This window comes from Bos javanicus, chromosome 1, assembly GCF_032452875.1.
Source record: "Bos javanicus breed banteng chromosome 1, ARS-OSU_banteng_1.0, whole genome shotgun sequence".
Lineage (NCBI taxonomy): Eukaryota > Metazoa > Chordata > Mammalia > Artiodactyla > Bovidae > Bos > Bos javanicus.
The window spans coordinates 3,523,787-3,549,197 of NC_083868.1; the positions used below are offsets into that span (position 1 = coordinate 3,523,787).

General features: G+C 43.6%; 1 protein-coding gene across 1 annotated transcript; it reads left to right on the forward strand.

Annotated features, from left to right (window-relative positions):
- Positions 1–5,606: 5,606 nt before the first annotated feature.
- MIS18A (MIS18 kinetochore protein A) lies at positions 5,607–23,848 on the forward strand. Its single transcript, XM_061415411.1, has 5 exons — positions 5,607–6,004; positions 8,801–8,867; positions 13,773–13,895; positions 16,597–16,693; positions 17,410–23,848. The coding sequence occupies exons 1-5, from the start codon at positions 5,665–5,667 to the stop codon at positions 17,488–17,490; spliced, it is 708 nt and encodes a 235-aa protein (XP_061271395.1). The 5' UTR covers positions 5,607–5,664; the 3' UTR covers positions 17,491–23,848.
- The last annotated feature ends 1,563 nt before the right edge of the window (positions 23,849–25,411 follow it).

The following is a 25,411-nucleotide window of genomic DNA, read 5'->3' on the forward strand; positions in this document are numbered from 1 at the left end:
ATTCTCCTGGAATACTGGAGTGGGTTGCTATTCTTTTGATTATTTGTTCTCCTTCATTTTGTCTCTCCTGTGTGTTTGGACTGCCTGTTAGTCAGATATTGGGTCTCTTGCATTGATTGCTTATGCCTCTTATTTTTTCCTCACCTTTTATATTTCTTAGTTATTTTACTATATTTTCTTCAATGTGAATTTTCTTTAATGTTACCTTCCAGTCCTTCTACCATAGATGCAACATTGCCTCAAATCTCTTGAAAGATACATAAGCCATACTGTGATACTTTAGGTCTCTGCCATATTATTCCAGATCCAGGAGTCACAATCTTCACTTTTGGATCAGTCTGTGTTGCGTTTAGATGTTTGGTAGGTTTGATGCAGTTTATAATAAAAACTATTTCCCAAGACCTTCCTCTGGTTATATACCAAAAAAAAAAAAAAAAGAAAAGAAAAGAACTGGGGGAAACAAAGGAGTGCTTGGAAAGAAAGCAAGAGACTGACTTTAGAATTGTATACTGGAAATATATTCTTCCCTTATATTGTCATTCTCCAGAGTTAGCCCCCTTGAGAGATTATAGCTTGAATGCCTCAAGGCATTATCAAATGTGAAAAGTGAAAAGAAAGTGAAAGTCACTCAGTCATGTCCGACTTTTTGCGACCCCAGGGACTGTACAGTCCATGGAATTCTCCAGGCCAGAATACTGGTGTGGGTAGACTGTCTATGGGGTCACACAGAGTTGGACACGACTGAAGCGACTTAGCAGCAGCAGCAGCAGCAGCATCAGACTTTATCAAATGTATGGTGTTATATTTCAACAATTTGGTATAGTGGTATGACCACTGTATTTAGGAGCAAGAAACTGAGGTTCTAGATTGGAATCTGTATTTTAGGACCCTTAGGAGTTAGTGACAGACACTTGATTCTAACTAGCTTAAACACCAGCGGGGTTTACTGGGAGCACGTTGAGAGGGGTGCCCACAGAACTGGGAACAGGGATAACTGAGGTACTGCTGTTACTCTCGATCTCTGCCTCACATCTTGCTTCTCCCTGAGGATCAGAGTCATGCAGGCTATTCCACAGAGCTGGATACCTGACTGATGACAGTTCTGGGCTCATGCTTCAAGAGGAAGGGGTGGGCAGATTCTCTCCCAAGCTTTGACCTGAAGCATTCCAGGAATGGACTTGGACAGGCTCTCCTTTGGACACCTGGCTCACCTCGAACCAGTCTGTGTGGCCAGGAAGGTGGTGGCTAAGACTGATGTGAGCCCACCTCTGGGATAGGTCAAGAGTAGGGTGAGACCTTCAAGATGGGGAGCCCCTCTGCAGCCACACTGTTGGAGTGGGGGAGGGGAAACAGCGTTCCCAAGAAAAGGAGAACAACGCTGGACCTGTCATAGCCCGGATGTCCACCAGTCTCTTCCACTAACCTGAGCCATGACTTCTGATCCAAACTGAATCTCAGCTCATCTATTTGCAGAGTAAGACGTGCAGATGAAGCATCTCTGTGGTTCTTTTCCAGCTCAAACACATGCTTTTGCTGAAAAATCACAAGTCCGTCTCCTTATTCTTTTTTAACTTGCATGAGAATTAAACATCTCTGTTAAAGACCGGGAAATCGTGATTCCTCACATTAACTAGGAGAGGGAAACAGAACTATTTAAAGAATGTCTTGCCTCTGACGACTTTTTAGAAGGTGCAGCATATCGCTACAGTTACTGTTTCACCCCCGGAACACAGATATAAATATCTACCTACCCTTTTCCCATGGTGTATTTTATATCCCTAAAGAGGCTCTGATTGTGGCAGAAGGTCCCTGGGGGCTGAGTGTGGAGCATGGCTTTCTCTCAGTGACAGCTGGTTGGGGAAGGCAATGCAAGTGACATTTGGCTCCCGGACATCTCTACCGGTAGCAGTTGGACCAAACACCCTTGAAATGCAGCTGCAACCAGCTCTCTGTATACTAAAGGGGCCAGCTGGCTGACTCCAAGGACCTGTAATCACTCCTTATTGTCACTCTATGTGTAAGGAAGTGCATGCAATTAACATCTAGTCCCTGATTGTAAGTGGACGCCAATAATTTCTGATTTTCCCAATTGCTAGAGTCATAAATTTTTTCCATCAAAACTATCAGGGTCCAGGTAGGAGGAGGAGGAGGAGAAAAAAAAGGAAAAAAACAAAAAACTATCAGGATTTCATGCATTTCTTCTCCCATTTTTCCTGTCCCTTCTTTCCCTGAGTTATGCTTTGTCTCTTCTCTTTCCCTAGTGTGAGCCATAGATATTCAATTAGACTAGTATTTTTTCTGTTAATTACACCAAGACTTTTGAACTCAGCCAGAAATGAGGGTTGAATCAGATAGTCCCAAGTAACTGGTATGTGGTGTATCCTTAAAGGTGGATTTAAGGATAGAATCAAGAGAAAACCTTATTGGAGCTTCCCTGATGGTCCAATGGTTAAGACTCCGTGCTCCCAATACAGGGGGCATGGGTTTGATCCCTGGCCAGGGAACTGGGAAACTAAGCTGCCCTCCCTCCGACCACACACACACAAGAATAGAACCTTATTCTGAATTTTGCTTCCTACCATGCCCTTAGAACATATTTGGTGAGGATGGCCCTCCCAAGCCCCCTAGGCAGGGACAAAGGTGGTCTGTAGGTGGGCTTCTTTCCCTTTGTCCCTCCAGATTCACTCTCCATCCTGATGTGGTCATGTATGGATGTGAGAGTTGGACTGTGAAGACAGCTGAGCGCCGAAGAATTGATGCTTTTGAACTGTGGTGTTGGAGAAGACTCTGGAGAGTCCCTCGGACTGCAAGGAGATCCAACCAGTCCATACTAAAGGAGATCAGTCCTGGGTGTTCATTGGAAGGACTGATACTGAAGCTGAAACTCTTATACTTTGACCACCTAATGGGAAGAACTGATTCACTGGAAAAGACCCTGATGCTGGGAAAGATTGAAGGCAGGAGGAGAAGGTAACGACAGAGGATGAGATGGTTGGATGGCATCACCGACTCAATGGACATGAGTCTGAGTAAACTCTGGGAGTTCGTGATGGACATGGAAGCCTGGCATGCTGCAGTCCATGGGGTCTCAAAGAGTCGGACACGGCTGAGTGATTGAACTGAACTGAACTGAATAGGAACTTAAAGTCTGAATCAAAGAGATTATCCTTTGAACTCCAAGGTTACTACCCACTTACTTGTACCAGAGATACCGAGCTTGAAAATAGTAGTCCTGGGAAGCCAGGCCTGCCTCCACAAAAGAAGCAGAGGAGGGAAGGCAATTCATTCTATGGGTGAAATAAAAACCTAGAATATTCAAAGTATTTTCTTCTACTTGGAGGCTAATGAACATGGGCACAGTCTGCTAACATATTTTCATGCATATTGTATCATGACCCCCATAACAACCCAATTCACTTAATCCACGAAGAATTAGACTCAGGGAAGGCAAGTATAACCTTCTAGTTTCCTACACAATTATACCTCCAGGAAGGGCAGTTCAGCTCAGGGCTTTTGACTCCAAAGCTTTTGCCTTAATGCTAGTGCCCAGAGGCAATAAAATTGGAAGTAAATTTTTTTTGGTAAATAGTTAATCTGACCATGCAAAGTGGGCAGTGACCTAGAACACACTCAAAGAGTTCTAAGAGCAGACCAGGGCCTTGGGGGTAACTTTCTTCCCAGACATGCTGCTAGGCTGTCCATAATGCAGGTCCATTCCCCACCAGGCTTTCCTGTCCTAATCTGTGGTGCTTTAAGGTCAGAGGCTGGCTTCGGGGCAGCTGAGGAAGGCTAACCACCCACAAGAGAGGCTCCCAGATCCAGACAGCAGAGGCACTTCCACGCTTTTAAGCATCACTGCTGCTGCCCACACCGCCTCTCCAACCTGTCCTTGCAGTGCTAGTCTGAGTGATCTGGGGCCCTCTCCAGGGTACTGGTTAGAGCAATAACAATCCACAAAAGAAAAGCGCAACCCCGGCTTTCTCCACTTCCAGGAAATTAGGCAGACAAACTAAACCCCAGCAAAAGGGGAAGTGACAGCATCTGCATCACCCAGGAGCTTGTTAAGCAAATTCTCAGGCCCATCCTCACCTATTGATTGGGAATCTGTGAAGGTGGTGTGAACAAAGAATGTTGCCTGTCAGTATCAGGAAACAAAGGATATTTTGACCATCAAGCCATCAATGGCCTCCCTGATTTCAATGAGACTACTGAAAAAGCACTAAATTCATTAACTTGAGATGTCTGCGCGTGAGCTAAATCGCTTCAGTTGTGTCAGACTCCTTGGCATCCTATGGGCTGTAAGCCGCTAGGCTCTTCTGTCCATGGGATTCTCTAGGCAAGAATACTGGAGTGTGTTGCCATGCCCTCCTCCAGGGGATCTCCCCCACCCAGGGATTGAATCTGTGTCTCTTACATCTACTGCACTGGCAAGCAGGTTCTTGACCACTACAGCCACCTGAGAAGCCATGGTTTTGTTTACTTAACGCTAAATGTGAAGGGCTGTAGCCTCTCGGGAGGGAAGGAGGCCTTCGAAGGGAGGGCTATACCCCAGCTCCCCCATCTCTGGGTGGGGTATGGGTGGCATAGTCTTTAGAAATTCAGTTCAGTTGCTCAGTCGTGTCCGACTCTTTGCAACCCCATGGACTGTAGCCCACCAGGCTCCTCTCTCCAGGGAATTCTCCAGGCCTGTCAGGCCTCCCTGTCCACCACCAACTCCTGAAGTTTACTCAAACTCATGTCCACTGAGTCGGTGATGCCATCCAACCAACTCATCCTCTGTCCTCCCCTTCTCTGAAGGGGAAGCGCCAAAGAATTGATACTTTTGAACTGTGGTGTTGGAGAAGACTCTTGAGAATCCCTTGGACTGCAAGAAGATCCAACCAGTCCATCCTAAAAGAACTCAGTCCTGAATATTCATTTGAAGGACTGATGTTGAAGCTGAAACTCCAATCCTTTGGCCACCTAATGCAAAGAGCTGACTCATTTGAAAAGACCCTGATGCTGGGAAAGATTGAAGGCGGGAGGAGAAGGTCGCTGTAAGGGGTTTGTAATTTAGTTTGGTGGGCATGCTTCTGCTGCTGCTGCTAAGTCGCTTCAGTCGTGTCCGACTCTGTGCGACCCCATATACAGAAGCCCACCAGGCCCCGCCGTCCCTGGGATTCTCCAGGCAAGAACACTGGAGTGGGTTGCCATTTCCTCCTCCAATGCATGCAAGTGAAAAGTGAAAGTGAAGTCGCTCAGTCGTGTCCGACTCTTAGCGACCCCATGGACTGCAGCCCTACCAGGCTCCTCCGTCCATGGGATTTTCCAGGCAAGAGTACTGGAGTGGGGTCCATTGCCTTCGCCCCTACCCTCCTTTGTAAGAGGCTGAACTCTCCTCCCCAGGTAGTCAAGCGAGCAAATGTCCTACAGCCTTTCAATTTCTTGAAGGTGGAAACTCAACCCAGGTGCCTGGACACTACAGCTAGTCCCTGCCTCCACTGCGAGCATGCGCGCTATCAGGCTGCCCTGAGACCCCCGCCTCCCTCAGGCCCCGCCCCTCTTTCCCTGCCTCCCTCAGGCCACGCCCTTCGGGTCCTCCACTGCCTCGCCCCGCCCCGCGCACGCGCAGGGGCGGGTTTTTTTCCTCCCGTGATGCTCCGTGGCGCGGGTGATTTGTAGCTAATGGCGGGCGCTTGGTCCTCGGATTGTTGTGAAGGATGTTCCTCTACTAACTGTACGTGTGGCCACAAGAGCAAGTGGGGTGACTCCTCCCTGTTAGGCAGGCGGCTCTCAGAAGACTCGAGCCGCCACCAGCTGCTGCAGAAGTGGGCGAGCATGTGGAGCTCCGTGAGCGGAGACGCATCGGCGGCCTGCCCTGAAAGGAAGCGGCGCGAGGAGGCTGCGGAGCCGGCGGAGGAGGACAGGCCGCTGGTTTTTCTGTGCTCGAGCTGCCGGCGGCCGCTGGGAGACTCGCTGAGCTGGGTGGCGAGTCAGGAAGACACCAACTGCATCTTGCTGCGCTGTCAGTTCGGGCTGGGTCGCGTAGGGTGGCATTTAGGACTAAGGGTTGCCTTCATCCCTGGTGTGGGGCACCTGGGCGGCCTCGGAAGATGCGGGGGTGTTTTGGAGCAACTCAGGGTCTTTAAAATTAGCAGAAAAATCTGAGAGGCTGAGTTTTTCCAGAAAAGGGGCAGGAGGAGAGTCATCCCTGCATCTTGGGCTTACGCGTGGAAGTCCTTTTCTGGGGTCCCTCATCCCAGAAGAGCAATGGATGAATCAACAACGTCGTGAGCATGACTTAGGGGACAAAAAAGTCAACCAACCAGGTTGTAAGCATTTAAGGTGTAGCTACTCTGTGTTATTCCTTATAGAAATTAGTGGGCTGTGTTGGTAATATTGTTAATTGTTTATTTAGGAAATTAAGCTTTTCAGCGGCCTGCTTCCTGCAGGGGATGTCAGGATTGATTTTCCAGATCCTAATATTTGTATCAGCGGACGCCTTTAGTTTGAAGTGTTACAACTTCAGAGTTGACGAATCATAATGCTATTATAAAAATTGAAGTAGACTTGCAATAAAAGCACTAACAGCCCTCACAAAATTGGAGAGGAAGGAGAATGTGGTAAAAGGGTGAAGAAGGTCAGAGTTCTAACTTTTAATACTGATTCTACCAGTTACCTGTATGTTTCCCCAGAGTTTCTTTGTTTTGTTGTTTTCATAGTACTTATTTAGGGAAGTGGTTCACTGAGTTACCACTAAGTTTTCTGAATTAGTGAGTAAGTTTTCTGAGTTACGTGGTTTTCTGAGTTAATGTAAAAATGACTGTTCTTTTTGGACTTGCAGTTTTCAAGATTAAATTTCTGTTATATTTGAATTCTGTAAATATTTTTAATGGCAGAAATTCACCACCAATTTATTGACATTTGTGAAAAGTTTTCCTTCCTGGGATGTATTGGGAAGAAAGAAGGAAAGCAGTGTCCACCTGTTACCTGAAACTTTTTGAAGTCTGTTTTCCTTAAGGATGCACTTAACAATAATTGCTGAATCCTTTTTGGTTGTTAAACATAAGCCTAAGAACATACATTTCCCATAGTAATTCATTGAGATTAATCCTTCACACCTATTAAAATCAAACAATGCAGAAGGGTATAAAAGTAAAAAGGACTTGTCCCCAAATCTTATCCCCTGATCCTGACACTCTCAAGGCCCCAGAGTTCAACATGCTTTATTTTCATTCATACTTCCAGATACTCTCCATGCATATATGAGCATGTTTAAACGTACATTTTTTGGAATTCCCTAAACATATAAATTTTCAAAAACACCCTTGGGATAATGTTTATACTGTTAAGCATCCTTACCTTTTTATTCTACATCTATATTCTGAGTATTTTTCCATATTAGTGCATATAGGCATAATTCACAGTTTTAGCAGCTGCCTCTTGTACCTCACCAGTGTAGGTGATGGCCCTCAACTGCATGGGTTTGAATCTTGGTCTTCCACTTAACTAGCTGGGTCTTGGGGCAAGCTACATAGCCTCTCTGTGCTTCAGTTTTCTCCTCTATAGACTTGAGGATAATACTTACATGTGGTAATTATTAGGAGGACCAAGTGAGTTAGTGTGTGTCCTGTGCTAAGAAGAAATAGGAAGTGCCACTTAAGTTGCATCCTTAATGGAGATGCTGTTCATCTTCCCAGTCTGCCCCTGTTGATAGAAGTCTAGGTTTTTTCCCAGGGTTGCTGCTTTAGAACCACATGTATGTATTTGGGTTGAGATTTTGCTACAGTACGAGGGCCTTTGTAGGCTGTTATAATTGAGAATCTTAATCTTTATTCTAAAAATGAAAATGAGAGTCTGTTCTAGTGAATGTGGTGTTTAAGCTGGAGAGTGGTAGGACTCAGGTTTTTCTTTGGAGATGCACTGAGGAGGAGAATAAGCATGGAAGTGGGGAGGTCGGTCAGGGGCCAGTACAGCTGCTCAGGGAGAGGAGGTAGCGGTGGTGTGGGGCTGGAGTGAGGGTCATGAGGTAGAGCGGACAGGACTTCTCAGAGGAGTGTCTGAAGGGGAGCAGGGAAAGGAGATGATGAATGTAGGGTGACACCAATTTCTGATCTGATGGGCAGATGGGAGTGGAGTTTACTGAGTTAAGCTAGACTGTAGAGGAGGTGAACTCGAGTCTGTTCTGATGTCCTTTCTTCATGTCCCTCTACCTTCTGTGTGTCCTGAATTTGGGTGTTCTGGGAATGTTTCCTGTTGCTTCTAGGGTTCAGCTGTGACCCCTGTTCAAGTTGTGGTCTAAAAGATTTGGGGCTGGGTTCCTGTGGACCCTCTGCTACTTACAGGAAAATGAGCTCTGTGTTTGAGACTTGGAGATGTATGCACAGACTTTTACCCTCTTCTTTGGGTTAATCCCTGTTTTACTGTGTTTGGCAGGTATACTTGATAGTCTGTGATTTGAGGTTCTGATTGTTCCAAGTTTCACCGTCAACTGAATTTTTTCTTCTCTGATCTAAGTTTTACCATCAATTGAATTTTTTTTTCCTAATCTTATTCATTTTGTTAACTTCAGTGTTTTCTGGGAAAGGAAGGAAATAACTCTTATTCTGCTATGTTTTTCCAGAAGACCCTGTACACTTAGTTTTAAACCAGTGTGTGTGTGTGTGTGTGTGTGTGTGTGTGTGTGAGTGAGTGAGTGAGTGACTTTTGGGCCTTTGTTTTTTTTCTGGCTTTTTGAGTTCTAAAATTAAAGTTGAATTAGAAGTTCTCTAAATACCTGCATATCAAACCACATTAATACATTGTTGTTACTTCTTCCCAGGTGTTACCTGTAATGTTTCTGTGAATGAGGAACAGATATTATCCAAACGTAAAAATGAAAATGGTTGGTGAGTAAAGCTATATCTATATGAGTATGTATGTTTTTATTTTTTTAAATAAAAATCTTTAAAAAGATCATCAACACTAAAAGTTGGGATAAAACTTTTTTCATGGTGTGTGTGTGTGCTTAGTTGCTCAGTCGTGTCTGACTCTTTGCAACCTCAAGGACTATAGCCTTCCAGGCTTCTCTGGGGGAGGATTCCATGAGGATTCTCCAGGCAACACGACAGGAGTGGGTTGCCTTGCCCTTCTTCAGAGGATCTTCCCAAGCCAGGAATCGAACCCAGGTTTCCTGCATTTCAGGTGGATTCTTTACAGTCAGAGCCACCAGGGAAGCCCTTTTTCATGGTAATATCAAATCAGTCACTGTGCATGCTTAGTCACTTCAGTCGTATCTGACTCTTTGCAGTCCTGTGGTCTGTAGCCTGCCAGGCTCCTCTGTCCATGGGATTCTCCAGGCAAGAATACTGCTGTGGGTTACTGTGTCCTCCTCCAGGGGATCTTCCTGACCCAGGGATCGAGCCCAGGTCTCTTACATCTCCTGCGTTGGCAGGTGGTTTCCTGAGTGACAGTGGGTGCCTTTAGATTTAAGATGGAAGAGTTTCTAAAAGTCTCAAGGCCTGTTCCAACACTTCCATTTTGGGTGTTTGGCTTGGACCTGAAGGACATTGAAAATAAAAACAGAAAAAGAAAGTATCTTTATCATGGAATCTCTGAGCCAAAGAATGCTTTAGATAAATGCTCCCTACTTTTCATGCTGTAGCACCCATAGATAATGCTGATGTGGCACATGCAGACATGTGGCCCATTGAGGTAAACAGACAAGGCTGCATGCATGGCGGCACAGGGGCTCCAGCTGTCCCAGGCCCTGTTTTATCTCTCCAGGTGTTGAAGGAGTCAGTATCCTGCTCTACCTGCCACCGTCTATTGCAAGCAGCATCCTCAGCAAACTGAATGGGAAGCTCTGCTTTGTAGAATCATTGTCCAAAAGTTGTCTTACTGATGCATATGAATAAGTGGTACACAAGCAATTTGACAGAAATTACTAATCATATATTAAAATTTTATTATTTTTTGTTTATTTTAATATTTATCTATTTGGCTACACAGGGTCTTCATGGCGGCACTTGGGATCTTTGATCTTTGGTTGTGGACTCTTAAGTGTGCAAACTCTTAGTTGTGGCACATGGGATCTAGTTCCCTGATCCCCAAGGATCAAACTTGGGCCCCCTGCATTGGGGAGCTCAGTCTCAGCCACTGGACCACCAGGGAAGTCCCTATTTTTTTTTTCATTTTAAAACATTGGTTTTTCATTTTTGGTAATATTAGAGTGTCCTATTCAAATAGAGTATATTTTCATTTAAAAAATTACTCTCTTTAAGGAGAATTTAAAGTCATAATATGACAGGTGGCATGCAAATGTAACAAATTATACTGCTGGCATGCTCATGGTAACAATTTGGAAAACCCAGCCTTGGATCATTTCTCACTTTATTTATGAAGAGAAAGAGGCCTGGGGAGGTTTACAGCCTCACCAAGGACATAGGCCGTTAGCAGGAGCTAATGATGGTGCTTTGCTGTCCCTTTGCTTCCTGCACAGTGTCCTCTACTTCCCATTTCCAGTCATTCTGATGTCAGCTTACAGCTTTGCTGTCGCGTACTTGATATTTTTCATTACATTGACTCTGAGTTTTTAAGTTCATTTTAAAAGGAATCTGTATGACTGCTGTGAATGTATCAATTGCTGTTACTCGAAAGTAACTGTGACGATAATTACAGTGGAAACAAATGTTATTAAATTCTAGCTGAGATACCTGCTGGCTGGCTGGTTCTAAGCCTGAGGCCGGTCCTCTTACAGTTAAAAGATTTGCAGCTGTGAGATACACATTGAAGACCTTCTAGCACCAGGCTGGCTATTGAGGTCCTTTAATGGCCTGGAACTTGGTGATCCGGAGTTGACGATAAGAAAGTAAAGGAGAGAAAGAGGCTGATATTCCTTGGTTTACACAGAAAGCCAATAAAGCCCCTGCACGGGGCTTGCTCTGTTCACGAAGGCCTCAGGTGCCCTCTCGATGGGGTGAAGGCACAGAGCAACTTCTCGAGAGGGTCTTAGAAGCCCGAGCAGGAAAGTGAACTCAGAGAGCCTCTGCGTTCCAGGGGATCAGCCTGAAAAAGAGAGAGAGAAAAAGAAAGACAGACACGGGGACCAGAGCTCTGATGGAGCAAAGGTGTTTTAATCAACTTGGTGTGGGCATATATACCATCTTACAAAGTAGTTATTCTCAGCAAAGATAAAGATTAAAATTCCAGACTTAAAAAACATAGGCAATCCATATTAAAGAGAGAGATTTGTAAACAATCACTTTTATCGTGTGGTTCTCAAGAAGGAAGAGGGTACTTATCACCATATAGAAACGCTAATGAAGGAAATGCCTGGATTCCTCAGTCCCGGAGAGGCGTGCCTCTCCTTTTAATTCCGGAATATTCAGGAATTAATAAGGAGCAGAGAATTCCTGTCAGATCCAAAACAGCATATAGGAAGCCTCCTGTTAAATGCTTCCTGACAGCTGGCTATTCCAAATCCTGAAAGATGATGCTGTGATTGCACTCATCTCACATGCTAGTAAAGTAATGCTCAAAATTCTCCAAGCCAGGCTTCAGCAGTACGTGAACCGTGAACTTCAGATGTTCAAGCTGGATTTAGAAAAGGCAGAAGAACCAGAGATCAAATTGCCAACATCCGCTGGATCATTGAAAAAGCAAGAGAGTTCCAGAAAAACATCTATTTCTGCTTTATTGACTATGCCAAAGCCTCTGACTGTGTGGATCACAATAAACTGTGGAAAATTCTGAAAGATGGGAATACCAGACCACCTGACCTGCCTCTTGAGAAATCTGTATGCAGGTCAGGAAGCAACAGTTAGAACTGGACATGGAACAACAGACTGGTTCCAAATAGGAAAAGGAGTACGTCAAGGCTGTATGTTGTCACCCTGCTTATTTAACTTATATGCAGAGTACATCATGAGAAACGCTGGACTGGAAGAAACACAAGCTGGAATCAAAATTGCCGGGAGAAATATCAATAACCTCAGATATGCAGATGACACCACCCTTATGGCAGAAAGTGAAGAGGAACTAAAAAGCCTCTTGATGAAGGTAAAAGAGGAGAGTGAAAAAGTTGGCTTAAAACTCAACATTCAGAAAACAAAGATTGTGGCATCTGGTCCCATCACTTTATGGGAAATCAATGGGGAAACAGTGGAAACAGTGTCAGACTTTATTTTTTGGGCTCCAAAATCACTGCAGATGGTGACTGCAGCCATGAAATTAAAAGACGCTTATTCCTTGGAAGAAAAGTTATGACCAACCTAGATAGCATATTGAAAAGCAGAGACATTACTTTGCCAACAAAGGTCCGTCTAGTCAAGGCTATGGTTTTTCCAGTGGTCATGTATGGATGTGAGAATTGGACTGTGAAGAAAGCTGAATGCCGAAGAATTGATGCTTTTGAACTGTGGTGTTGGAGAAGACTCTTGAGAGTCCCTTGGACTGCAAGGAGATCCAACCAGTCCATTCTGAAGGGGATCAGCCCTGGTATTTCTTTGGAAGGACTGATGCTGAAGCTGAAACTCCAGTACTTTGGCCACCTCATGCGAAGAGTTGACTCATTGGAAAAGACTCTGATGCTGGGAGGGATTGGGGGCAGGAGGAGAAGGGGATGACAGAGGATGAGATGGCTGGATGGCATCACCGACTCGATGGACGTGAGTCTGAGTGAACTCCAGGAGTTGGTGATGGACAGGGAGGCCTGGCGTGCTGGGATTCATGGGGTCACAAAGAGTTGGACACGACTCAGCGACTGGACTGAACTGAACTGAACTTAGCACCAGGCTGAGACTTTTCTGTTCTTCATAATCAAGATTTCTAGAGAACTGAAAAGGGAATCAACTCTTGCTCTGAACCAGTTTGGCTGAGTTCTGCTCTCTCGTATCACCTGAACCCCATCCTTTATGCCAAACTATAGCTCATGGGCGAAGCACCTGTTTTTGTAAATATGTTTTTATTGGAACACAGCTCATTCAGTTATGTATTATCTGTGGTGGCTTCCATGCTACAGTGGTAGAGACAAGTAGTTGCAGTAGACTCCATGTGGCCTGCAAGCCTAAAATATTTGTTCTCTGACTCATCACAGAAAAAAATTTGCCTATCCCTGCCCCAGAGCATTAATGATCCTTGGTGGACAGTGTGACATTTAAAGAACATGTATAATCTTTTCCCTTTATTTCAGAATTTTAGTTAATTTTTAATACCAGATTGAGACGTTTACATTCTAGAAAAGCACCATCTTCTTAGTATATTCTCTTTTTCTTTTTTGTTTTTCTAAATTTTTGTTTATTTTTGTCTGTGCTCTGTCTTCATTGCTGTGCATGGGCTTTCTCTAGTTCCGGCTAGCAGGGAGTGCTCTCTAGCTGGCGGTGTTTGGGCTCTCATTGCAGTGGCGTGTTGTGGAGCATGGGCCCTAGGAGCTTGGGCTTCAGTAGTTGTGCACAGGCTTAGTTGCTCCATGGCATGTGGAATCTTCCTGGGCTAGGGATTGAACCCTTGTCCCCTGCATTGGCAGGTGGATTCTTATCCATTGTACCACCAAGGAAATCAGCATACTCTCTGCTTTGTCACTTGTGTGCATGCCGTCTGTCACTAGACACTGAAGGCAGTGTGACCTGGAGGTGACTTGGATACCTTTCAGATGTAAGCATCTTACTATCTTTTTTTTTGTTCCTTTTTATACATAGGACCTAGTAGGGTCAGGATAACATACTTTAGCAACTTAAACGTTTAGGTGTTTATGGATCTCAACAATGGGATTTTTGTGGTAACCACTTACTAAAGGGTGGCGTTTTTTGTTGCAGCATCCTGGAGACTTTGTACTGCACAGGATGTTCGCTCAACCTCGGCTACCTGTACAGGTGCACACCCAAGGATCTAGACTACAAGAGGGACTTGTTCTGCCTTAGTGTTGGAGCCATTGAAAGGTATGTTCAAGGCAAAAATGAACAGCTCATAACTGAATTCTCAGAAAGTTGTTTGCAGACAAATTGGTATGAAAACTTGGAGACTAAACATTGTTTGGTTAAAATATGTTTTTAAATAATAATTTCTGACCCTAAAGCAAGTCATTTTTGTTGTTCTTTGGACCTGATTTATTTGCTATTGGAAAAGTCAGTCATGCTAAATTGTAGAAGAAAGCACTGTGAGAACATTTTGCAGAGTAAAAATTTGCTATTTTTCTTAATTAAATTTAGTTTAATAGGATTTTTAAAAAAAGCAATTTTGTGTATCAATATATTTTGTCCATTTTATTTTTCCCTCTAGTTTTTAGTCTAGTAGAATAACTTGAAGAAATAGGAATTTCAGAAATGGTTGGGAAAGAAGTCCCTTTGATGTTCTGGAAAAGTAGAAATGCAAAGTCCAGTTATTTCCTAGAGGATTGTAAATAACTGTCTGCTGTTTTGAGAGATGCAAGGAAGTACCTTCATTTTTCAAGACTTCTAAAAGGTGTTTGGAGACAAGGTGAATTAAGGTCTGATGACATATATCTTAATGACCCTTTAGTTCATTAACCTTTTAAAATTGGAAACAAAATTAATTGACCCCAATGTCTTTTTACTTATCCTGGAAAAGATGTAACTCTCAAGACTTTAGAGATTGTTGTTGCTTAGTAGCTCAGTTGTGTCCGACTCTTTGTTACCCCATAGACTGTAGCCCGCCAGGCTCTTTTGTCCATGGGATTCTCCAAGTAAGAATACTGGAGTGGGTTGCCATTTCCTTCTCAAGGGGATCTTCCTGACCCAGGGATCGAACTTGTATCTCCTGCATTGGTGGGCAGTGATGCTGAGCCACCAGTTAGAGAGGTTTTCTTAGAGATGCCTAGGAAACCTTAAATATCAAGAAAGAAGAACAATTTAAGAAGAAAAGAAAGTGCCTACACTTTCATTACTTGAAGTATGTTGTCACTCTGTTGAATTTCTTAGATTTTCTCTTTAAAAAAATTTAGAATAGTATTTTTATTATAATTTTTCATTTAATTATTTTTTGATTACTACAGTTTTACCACCATCTTTGAAACTAAACAAGTTTGGATCTAAATTGTGAACTCTGCAAACTTTTTACAGCCTTTAACACAAGACAATAATGTAGCAAATACTGCTCATTGATGTAAAGCGTGCAGGCCCACCTGGAGAGAGATCAGATCTGTTTTGGTTTTAATATGTAAACAGAAGACGCATGCCCAAACAACTGTTCCCTTAATGTCCATGGGAATTTTACCAAGATTTGTGAAAATTATGTGGGGGAGAGTACAAGTATAAACTACATTAAATCTTAAACCAGTATGGTTGGTATGGAACTTTAAAAGTGATCCATATCTGTATAAAAGAAAATATGTGGAAGATTTCTGCATAGAGGATCCTAGTATCGAAGCTGTTCTTTCCACAACAATTGAATTTAAGGAAAAGTTACCTCATAGGGCAGAATTTAAATGACAGGGAACCAGGGGTGTTTTAGAAATGGATGATCTCCGTAATGTTTATTTACAGCATTATAAATTAATCAGTGCCATTTAATTTTCCCCCATCTCATTTTTCTTTTCCAAATAAGATATTAACTGCCTTCTGTAATTTTTCCTTCGATGACATTTTTTAGAAATTTAATCAATTAATCTTGGGTTTCCAGCAGAAGACTGTTTACGTTTAACAGAAGTGACATACTGAAGTTGTTACATGTGGTGAAAGACTTCTAAAGAAATGCAAACAAATGAAGGTTTTTTTTTTTTTTTTTTTTTTGAGAAATAACAGCATCTTCTCTACTGTTTAGATTTATTTGGTTGCCAGATTTATTTGTTTTCTTCCATTGCTAGGCCAGTTGTCAGAGAAGGCAATGGCACCCCACTCCAGTACATGGAAAATCCCATGGACAGAGGAGCCTGGTAGGCTGCAGTCCATGAGGTTGCTAAGAGTTGGACACGACTGAGCGACTTCACTTTCACTTTCACTTTTCACTTTTACTTTTCACTTTCATGCATTGGAGAAGGAAATGGCAACCCACTCCAGTGTTCTTGCCTAGAGAATCCCAGGGACAGAGGAGCCTGGTAGGAGGCCTTCTGTGGGGTCGCACAGAGTCGGACATGACTGAAGTGACTTAGCAGCAGCAGCAGGCCAGTTGTATTTTCAAATTGTAGCATGTCATCACCTCAGAGAGCGAAGCAAAACATGAGTTATAGAATGCAAAACATGAGTTATAGAATAACTGTTGAAGTTGCCGAAATCTAGGTAATCAACAATTGACGCTACAGTTTACATAATAAAAGTCAAAACTTGAAAATGCACATGTTCTTGAAAAATTATATAAAACAGTGGCTTCTTCAGGATCTTTTAAAACTTCAAAATGTTACTGTTGTACCACCCAGCTTACTAAAGAGCCAGTTTTATTCCCTATAACGAAATATTTATAGCATTGAGAAACATGTAGAGCTCTTGGACAAAGCTGTTATGGAGAAAAACATGATTTCATGTAGTTCAGCTTCCTATGTAGGTTGCTATTAACAAAAGTAATTGTTTTATGTGTTTACTTGGTACTAATATATACTTCAATATACTTTGAGTTTTAATGTTATCAATATAAACTTCATATTTACTCTCTTCTCATATTTTAACTTTGTATTGTACTGTACTTCAGTTATGTTTTAGGGTCATCTGAAAGGCAAATTGTGTCAGAAGACAAAGAGCTTTTTAATCTTGAAAGTAGAGTTGAAATAGAAAAATCTCTAAAGCAGGTAATTTTGTTCTGCACTTTTTGTGTCTTTGTATAAACAACTTCCAGTCAATGACCAAGTGCTGCTCCACGAATAATTCTTAATTGTGTCTTCTCTTTTGATCTTAGCATTCATGGTGAGAGAGTGCGTATTTTATTTCAGTTGTTAGTAAAGTTGATTTACTGGGAGCTACTTTTCACTTTCCTGCATTGGAGAAGGAAATGGCAACCCACTCCAGTGTTCTTGCTTGGAGAATCCCAGGGACGGGGAAGCCTGATGGGCTGCCGTCTCGGGTCGCACAGAGTCGGACACGACTGAAGCGACTTAGCAGCAGCAGCAGCAAACTACAAATTAAGCCAAAACTTTATGGAAAAATTATAAAGACTTCCATGCTAAATCAAAGCAGTATGTATTCTAAAACTATTAAAATAGAAATATATCTTTAAATCAGTATTTGATTTGATTTGATTTTCATGGTAAAAACAGCCTTGTTTTTGAATGCTAACATCCTGTCACAGGCAAGATAGTGGTGAATAAATGTAAAAGCTGTGTATCAGAGGTTGAGAACTACTATTAATAGGCTTATGTCTTATTTAAACAGAATTCCATTAAATAAACACAGATATGTATAATGTATAACATAGCAGAAATTATAATAATGATCAACATTTAAATCATATTTAACCATGTATGATTTTAATCATGTATTTTTTTCTATTCTTTTTTCCATTCAATAGATGGAAGATGTTTTGAAAGCCTTGCAAACAAAGCTTTGGGAGGTCGAATCAAAACTGTCCTTTACCAGTTGTAAAAGCTGAATTGGTTCCAAGGCCCACATTCTGCAGTCCTCTGCTGATGGAGAGTTATTTCATATGTAGCAATTCTTATTATAATATCCTTCACTTAGAACTGAAAGAATTGGAAACGGTCATGTACATTGTATCCTCTTGTACTGATCAGCTGGTCACATGAGAACTGTAGAACTTTTCTGGCTGTATTTGATGGTAAAGAGGTGATTGTTTCCTAAACTCCAGTTTTAAAGTCATGATTATTGCTGGAATTTAAGAGTTGTTGTTTTGGTAACAAACTGCTATAATTTTTTGAATGGTTTTCTCCTCTGTACCGGATTTGTTATTTTTTATGTCCTATTAACTATGTTTCACTTTTAATAGTTTGAGCACTGTTTAGTATTGAGTGCTTGAAAATCTTAGAGGTTTTTCCATCCACTGTGTGGTTGAATCTTCTTTGAAAACTAATGAATACAGCTTTCTGGAGAAACTGGTCAGTTGAATTATTTGTCAAAACTCTGAAACCTTGCACAAGAGTAGATTAGCATGTATTATGTTGGTTGGATTCCTTTTGGTCCTGTTTATTTACTCTTCTGTGCTTGCTTAGCCGCTCAGCCCTCCAGGCTACTCTGTCCATGGGGTTTTACAGGCAAGATTGCTGGAGTGGGGTGCCGTTTCCTTTTCTAGGAATCGAACCTGTGTCTCCTGCGTTTCAGGGGGATGCTTTACTTGCTGAGCCTTCAGGGAAGCCCTTATTTACTACCATATGCCCCATAATCTGGCAGCATAGTTACCAAAGAGAGTAGTAATCATTCCCAAGGGTGGGATTCTGGGAGAATTTTCAGTTTTCATAATGTAAGACTTCTAGTAAGCACTTGTTATTTTTATAATGAGGGGAAAAATAAAGATTAAAACAAAGTGCTTTACAATTGATTTTTATGAAACAGTTGTTTAAGTGAGCGCAAAAATCCTGCTGTCATAAATACCACACATTTACTGGGCATGGCAGTGTGAGGGGTCCTGCTTAGGACTCTAAAGGTAACCCCAAATTTCCCCAGCCTCCACTCTGTTTTTGAGTATAAATGAGGCCACCTAACATTAGTACTCAGCATGTTTGAGTAACTTAACTCAATTTCTGCTCAGAACCTCCCTAATTATTTCCGAGAATACCTCAAGTTGTCATGGCAAAAGGTCCTAACTCAAATTGACTTGATCATTCATCATTCACAATTACTACGTTCTTTTTGAGAGATTGTCTGCAGCCTCTAATCATTTGAAGTTAGTGAGCTGTCCAGGTCTCTTCTCAACACCTGCTGGCAACAGTCACCCTGCCTCAGTAAGCTTGATGAGGTCCCCAGGGTCTGTCATTGTAGGTGTTTCAGTGGTGCTTGCGTGAAAGTTCATTTGGAACAGATGGGAGAGTTATTTTAACCGAGAGATTCAGCTGACTTTCTAGTCGCACGAGTGACAGTATTCTCCAGTCACTTTCAGGGCCATTCCAGTTTTGCTCCTTAATTCCTTTTACCCTGTTCATCCTGGGCTACAATTTCAAGCCAATCCATACACCTTGAAAACAACTCATTTCACCAATGCAAAGTAATTTCTAATATCCAGCAGTGCTAACCAAGCCTCTCTTGTGGTTCAGGAAATAAACAGCCCAAGTGCCTTTGTGGCAGTTTGGGCCTTTGATTAGCATTTCCCTGTACACTCTCCACGCTTGGAGTTTTATTTCCAGTGAGGGTTCTTCAGACGAAGTTAGCTTAAACCATGCGGGTGGAGAGCTCACACACATTTATCACACAGTCTTTGTTGAAGCATCTGAAAGCAAATCCCAGGAAACAGTCGTGTCTCCGTGTAAAGCACAGTCTGTGTCTTTGGCCTCTGTGATGTCGCTTAAAGAGTGGGCTTACTATCACCATGGGGAAGAGAGCTTTGAGACGCCCACGCTGCCTACTCGACAGGTCCACGTGGGGCAGTTTCATCCTCCGCAGGCTGCCCTGTGGCACTTTGGAGGAGAGGGCCTGTCCTCACACTCTGTCTGGGTCAGCCTCTGCTGAAAGCAACCACCCGTTTCTCTGAAGCCTAGTGACTTCAGGCTTAGTGACTTTTTAGGCTTTGCCTGATGGCTCATGGGCCTGCTGTTTGTTTGTTTGACTTGCCCTACGTAGCCACATATTAAAATCGACAATCAGGCCTGGTTCCTACTCCTTGTGACTGTGTGCTGCTGTTGCTGGTTACCACTGCCCATGAGCAGGAGTGAGGATCCTGGAGCAAGAAACGGACATTCCAGCCTGAATTGCACAGGACCCCAACAAAGAGGCTTCAGGTAGGATCTAACCAGAATTTGTTTCTTCAGCCAATCCTCGTGAAAGGGTGCTCCCCAGTTCTTCAGGGAGAACCTCTGGAAACTAGTATCAGGATCTATTTACAGATTGTTGTGAATGCATGTGTATAGAACATTGTACATGGTTTTCATCCCAGAATGTGGGTTCTGCTGTTCTCAGCAAGCTCTCCTGTTATGTTCACAAGTTTCCAATCTTACGAGAGTGCGATGGGTATTGCTTGTGTAGGATCGATGTCTAGGCGGAGTATGTCCTATGTGGGTGATTCTAGTCAGGCTTCGGGCATTAAAAATGGGCAAAATGAGAGTGCCTCCGTGCAGAGTTGGGTCTAGGTGTTCAGTAGGAACTACTTGAGAGGAGCCATGATGAGCAACATGAGCTTTTGAGAGAATCTTGGCGGTAGTTAACCCCCGGCCAGAGTCCCCAGCTTCAACTGCTCTGTTAGCCTTGTGACCTTGGGCAAATCTTTTACCCATTTTGAGCCTGTGTTTTCTTATCTGTAGAATGAGCTATGATAACCTGCTTTTGCATCACAGATAAATTAGTGCTTATGATGGTACTTTGAAAACAGTAAAGCATCACAAAAATAAATGACAAAGGTGTAGCCTTGTTTAATTTGATCTGATTCAGTCTTCTTGTCAGTCTGACTTGTAGTCAGATTGTTTGGATGTCCTGGCGCCTCAGAGGCAAAGAATCTGCCTGCAATGCAGGAGATCCGAGTTTGACCCCTGGGTCGGGACAATCCCCTGGAGAAGGGAATGTCCACCTACTCCAGTATTCTTGCCTGGAGAATTCCACGGACAGAGGAGCCTGGTGGACTACAGCCCATGGGATCGGAAGGAGTTAGACACAACTGAGCAACTAATTCAAAAGAAAAAATCTGAAACACCATATTTAAAATAAACACAGTGACACTGGATTAAGTTCATCCTCTGATTACAAATACATGAACACTGTAGAAAATTTGGAAAGTAAAACAGCACAAAGAACAAAACCCACACACAGTTTCACAACTACTTTTTGGAGTTTTATTCCTGTTGTCATTTTATATACAAATTTAGAATTGTTCTGGACATACTGTTTTTACTAAAAATATTTCATAAACATTTCTGCGTCATTAAACGTTCTTTTGTAACCCGATTTTTAATGACTACTTAGGATGAAGCATCTGTTTTCAAGCTTGTTTAAATGCGATCCTTTGGTATGAAATTCGTACTTTTTAGTGGCTTAACAACTTAGTTTACTTGTCAGATAGGAGAGAAGGCATGAAAGAAGTCTTTAACCAGCCGCCTCTTTGTCTAACTGCAGGGTGCACAGGAGCAGCCAGCCAATGGTTAAAATTTCAGGAATTTGTGAACTGGCTGTTCAATCCTTGGTAACTTCAAATTGGCCAGGATTAGGAGCACAGACACAAGCAAGAGGAACATTCCAGGAATTGGGAATGAGCAGGACCAAATGTGACAAGATCCCTAAAATTTAGCCTTTGAGAATTAGCGATGAAATCAACACACACACCATCGTGGGGACTTTGCCTCCAAGATCCTGACTTCCTAGTCTTCTTCACTGAGGTCTGCACTGCCAGAGAAAAGCAGGGCCTTGATGGTGTGGACAGCGAACCCAGATAAATTCAGGCTCCTGGCAGGTTCTGATGCCATGTACCGAGGTAGCGCTAGTTGTAAAGAGCCCTCCTGCCAATGGAAGAGATGTTAGAGAGGTGGGTTCAGCCTCTGGGTGGGGAAGATCCCCTGGAGAAGGAAATGGCCACCCACTCCAGTATTCTTTCCTGGAGAAGCCCATGGAGAGAGGAGCCTGGCAGGCCACAGTCCATGGGGTCACAAAGACTCAGACAGTACTCAAGTGACTTAACATGCATGTAGGAGTATTTATGGAGAAGGCAATGGCAACCCACTCCAGTACTCTTGCCTGGAAAATCCCATGGATGGAGGAGCCTGGTAGGCTGCAGTCCATGGGGTCCCTATGAGTCGGACGCGGCTGAGCGACTTCACTTTCACTTTTCACTTTCACGCAACGGAGAAGGAAATGGCAACCCACTCCAGTGTTCTTGCTTGGAGAATCCCAGGGACGGGGGAGCCTGGTGGGCTGCCGTCTATGGGGTTGCACAGAGTCGGACACAACTGATGCGACTTAGCAGCAGCAGCAGGAGTATTTATACCAGAGAAATCTGCAGTTGCTAAAAGGCAGGATTACTTCTAGAGAGCTGCTTTCCCGGAATATTACTGTGTATTTTGAACCTCCCTCTCTACTGTTTGACTTAAAGTTTGAGAAGAGAAATTGACTTCTGTATTCAACACTCAGAAGACCAAGTCCCGAGATCTTTTTATCTAATAAATATCAAATGAAACACTATCTTTTGGACTTTAGTGATTGGACTGTCAAGGTCTTCACCTCTTTTGAGGAAAAAAGCAAAATACCTTAAGCGACAAGATTATATATAAATAGTGACTGTTAGACACATCTGTGTTTGTTCCTGAATTAAGATAAATAACTGGACAGTTGCTTGCCTCTGAACAAGCAGAGAAAGTTCATCTGCAATCACTATTGAACTGAGAGACAACATTTACTCTTTAGCCCAGACATGTTCTGGATATAGCGATGGTTAATTTTGTTTAGTGAGAGCTAAGTTCCGTGTATAGGATGTTTTATTATCCAGGCCTCTGTTCACGATGGTGCAAGTGCAGCCAAGGCCAATCTACATAACTGTAGTCTCTCTGGAGTGTTTACACTTGTCTAAAATGTTATTACTAATCTGGGAGGCAGCATGAAGTGAGGGGATCTGAGGAAGTGATGTACTGGAGTCTGGAGTTTTATTGGCCCAAATGTGGTTTTGAAGAGAACTGGTCTCATTTCATTCAGAATTAGCTCCTACTGACCTCTGTGAGCTTGACAGAATTAAATTAACTCTATAACTTTTCCCCCCTAAACAATTACTACCATGGTTTCTAGATCCTCTATTTAATTTTATGGCAGAGAGATGGACAAAGGAATCTCTCAAGGGTCTTTTGAACCTTTTAACTCGTGTAAGCTGAAAGGAAATCAGAAATAAAGGAGGGAAATAAGAATCCAGGAGCCAGCTTGGAAGACTTGAGGATAATTTAGTTCTCTTTTTAACACTTTCACCTTCCTGTCTCAGGAGCTGCAAGCTTGTAATTTTGAAGACTTGAGAATCATAGAAGTTGCGGAAAAGTAAATGGGGTTCCCTGGTGGCTCAGCAGTAAAGAACCCACCTGCCAATGCAGGAGATGAGGGTTTGATCCCTGGGTCAGGAAGATCCATCCGCTGGAGAAGGGCATGGCAACCCACTCCAGTATTCTTGCCTGGAGAATCCCATGGACAGAGGAGCCTGGTGGGCTACGGTTCATGGGGTTGCAAATAGTCAGACATGACTGAGCGACTGAACAACTACAAGATGTGTGTTTGATTGAATAACATTTTCCAAAGCAAATGCAAGAGTGTTATAATTTTGAAGAGAAATCTTATGAAGCCATCAAACGGTATTCCCTGAAGGGGACAGATAGCTTACTTTTGACGGGCACATCGGCCTCGCCGGGGCTGGGTAACCTTTTTGTTCTTAGCGAAGAGCAGTCATTTACTGTGTAATCATTTGCTGTGCTCGGAGCTCCACCTAGCTTGTCTCACTCCATCAGAAAACCTCTCATGGAAAGCCTTCTTCCCCTTTTATAGATGCAGAAGCTGAGACTCACGGAAGTTAAATGGATTCACCTGCTCAGCTGGTGAATGGAGCCAAGGGTTTTCCTTCTGCGCACTGCTCCTCCTCTCTACACTGAGTACATTTCGGGGGGTGCTTCCTTGCTTCTTAGCAGAAAAACACGTGGAAGGAAGCTGTGGTACTAAAAGTCCTAGTGTCCAGAGATGTTGAGGAATCATGAGCTTCTCCAGACTTGCCTGGTGGTCCAGTGATTAGGACTCTGCACTTCCAATGCAGGGGACACGGGTTTGATCCCTGGCTGCGGAACTAGATCTCACATGCTGCTCAGTGCAGCCAAATAAATACGTTTTTAAAAAGTCATGAGCTCCCCACTCCCAATTTTTTTTTTTCTATAATTAAAGCAGATTGAGCCCCCTTGACATGAGTTCCCTTCCCTTTTTTCATCCCTGCTTTGAGATCCTCTGGCTGCCGTATCTCCCGGCCTCTTCCCTCCTCAGCCCAGAGCTGCTGGTTGGCCTGTTTCAAGCTCTCAGCTCTCCAGGTAATTGAGTCTCCCTTGCAACCACCTCCCGTGTGCCATTGATGCTACTTTACTGCACTTCCCACAATGAACATATTTTACCCTTGTGTGTTTAATGGCTGTCTCTCCATTGGAGTGTTAGCTCCACGAGGGCAGCAGTTTTATCCGTCTTTCACCTTGTGCTGCAGAAATGCAGGCTCATGGTAAATGCTCATTTAACACGTCAGTGGAGTGAATGAATGCTGCTGCATCACGTAGCTATTTCCCCACATTGTTAGCCTTTGTTCACCCTCTCGAGCATGCTTAGATCTCTTCTCGGTGACAGTCGTCCCTGGACTTGACCTACCTGGAACTGTATCCACTCCACCTGCTGTGGTCTTGCACTCTGGGCATTACTGAATCCGCGCTCTTGAAGGCCACCGAGAAGTTCCAATGAAGTGTCACTGTCTGTCTGAAACCCCTAAGGCTTCCAATAATTTAAAACTGCCCTCCCCTTTAAAGTTCTCTTTTCAGTTGATGAAAGAGGCAGGGGCGCGATGCCATGAGGGGTTTGCTGTAAAATATTTCAGTAAGGTAACTGTACAGCAAGAGGGCATGTGGGCATAGCTTGATCACTGATCACCTTTGAATGGTGATTAGTGTGTGTGTGAGTCGCTCAGTCGAGACCAACACTTTGTGACTCTCTGGGCTGTAGCCCACCAGGCTCCTGTGTCCATGGGATTCTCCAGGCAAGGAGACGAGTGGGTTGCCATGCCCTCCTCCAGGGGATCTTCCCAACTGAGGGACTGAATCTGGGTCTTCCGCATTGCAGGCAGATTCTTTACCAGCTGAGCCACCAGGGAATATGTGCATTGGGGGGGTGTGTGTATGTGTGTATTTTTTTTTGTCAGACCAAAAACCAGACCCACATCCTTAATGGCATCTGACCTGTTGCCCTTCCTGACGGTTCTCCTTCCTCCTGCCTCCCCTCCTTCTACCCATGACCTTGTTTCTGTCTCCTGCCTCTCCTGGATGCTTCCCGGCCTGCCGTGACTTCAGTGACCAGTGCTGGGTCTCTGACTCCCGCAGCCCGAAGCTGTCTCCCCAGACCTACCCAGTTCTGAATTCCCGACCACCTGCAGCCCTATGGCTCCCGCTTATGTATAGGTGCATGCCGAGTGTCTCTAATGAATGCGGATGGTTTCCTCTCAAGGCCCCCCTGCACACCCCTGTCCCCTGCCTGTGCCTCCTGAATTCTCAGTGACATTGTCCTTCTTGTGTCTTGGCTGCGAAACGCCAGAGGCCCGTGACCTCTTCACCATTCTTTGCTTCGCCTCCAATCAATTGTCAGGTCCCCTGTCTTCCTTGCACCCACTCCAGTTTTCTTGCCTGGAGAATCCCAGGGACAGGGTAGCCTGGTGG

Coding starts and splice junctions, on each gene's coding strand:
- MIS18A (XM_061415411.1), top strand. CDS start 5,665: ATGGCGGGCGCTTGGTCCTCGGATTGTTGTGAAGGATGTTCCTCTACT. Junction 8,868..13,772: donor CGTAAAAATGAAAATGGTTG/GTGAGTAAAGCT, acceptor TTTTTGTTGCAG/CATCCTGGAGACTTTGTACT. Junction 16,694..17,409: donor TAGAAAAATCTCTAAAGCAG/GTAATTTTGTTC, acceptor TCCATTCAATAG/ATGGAAGATGTTTTGAAAGC.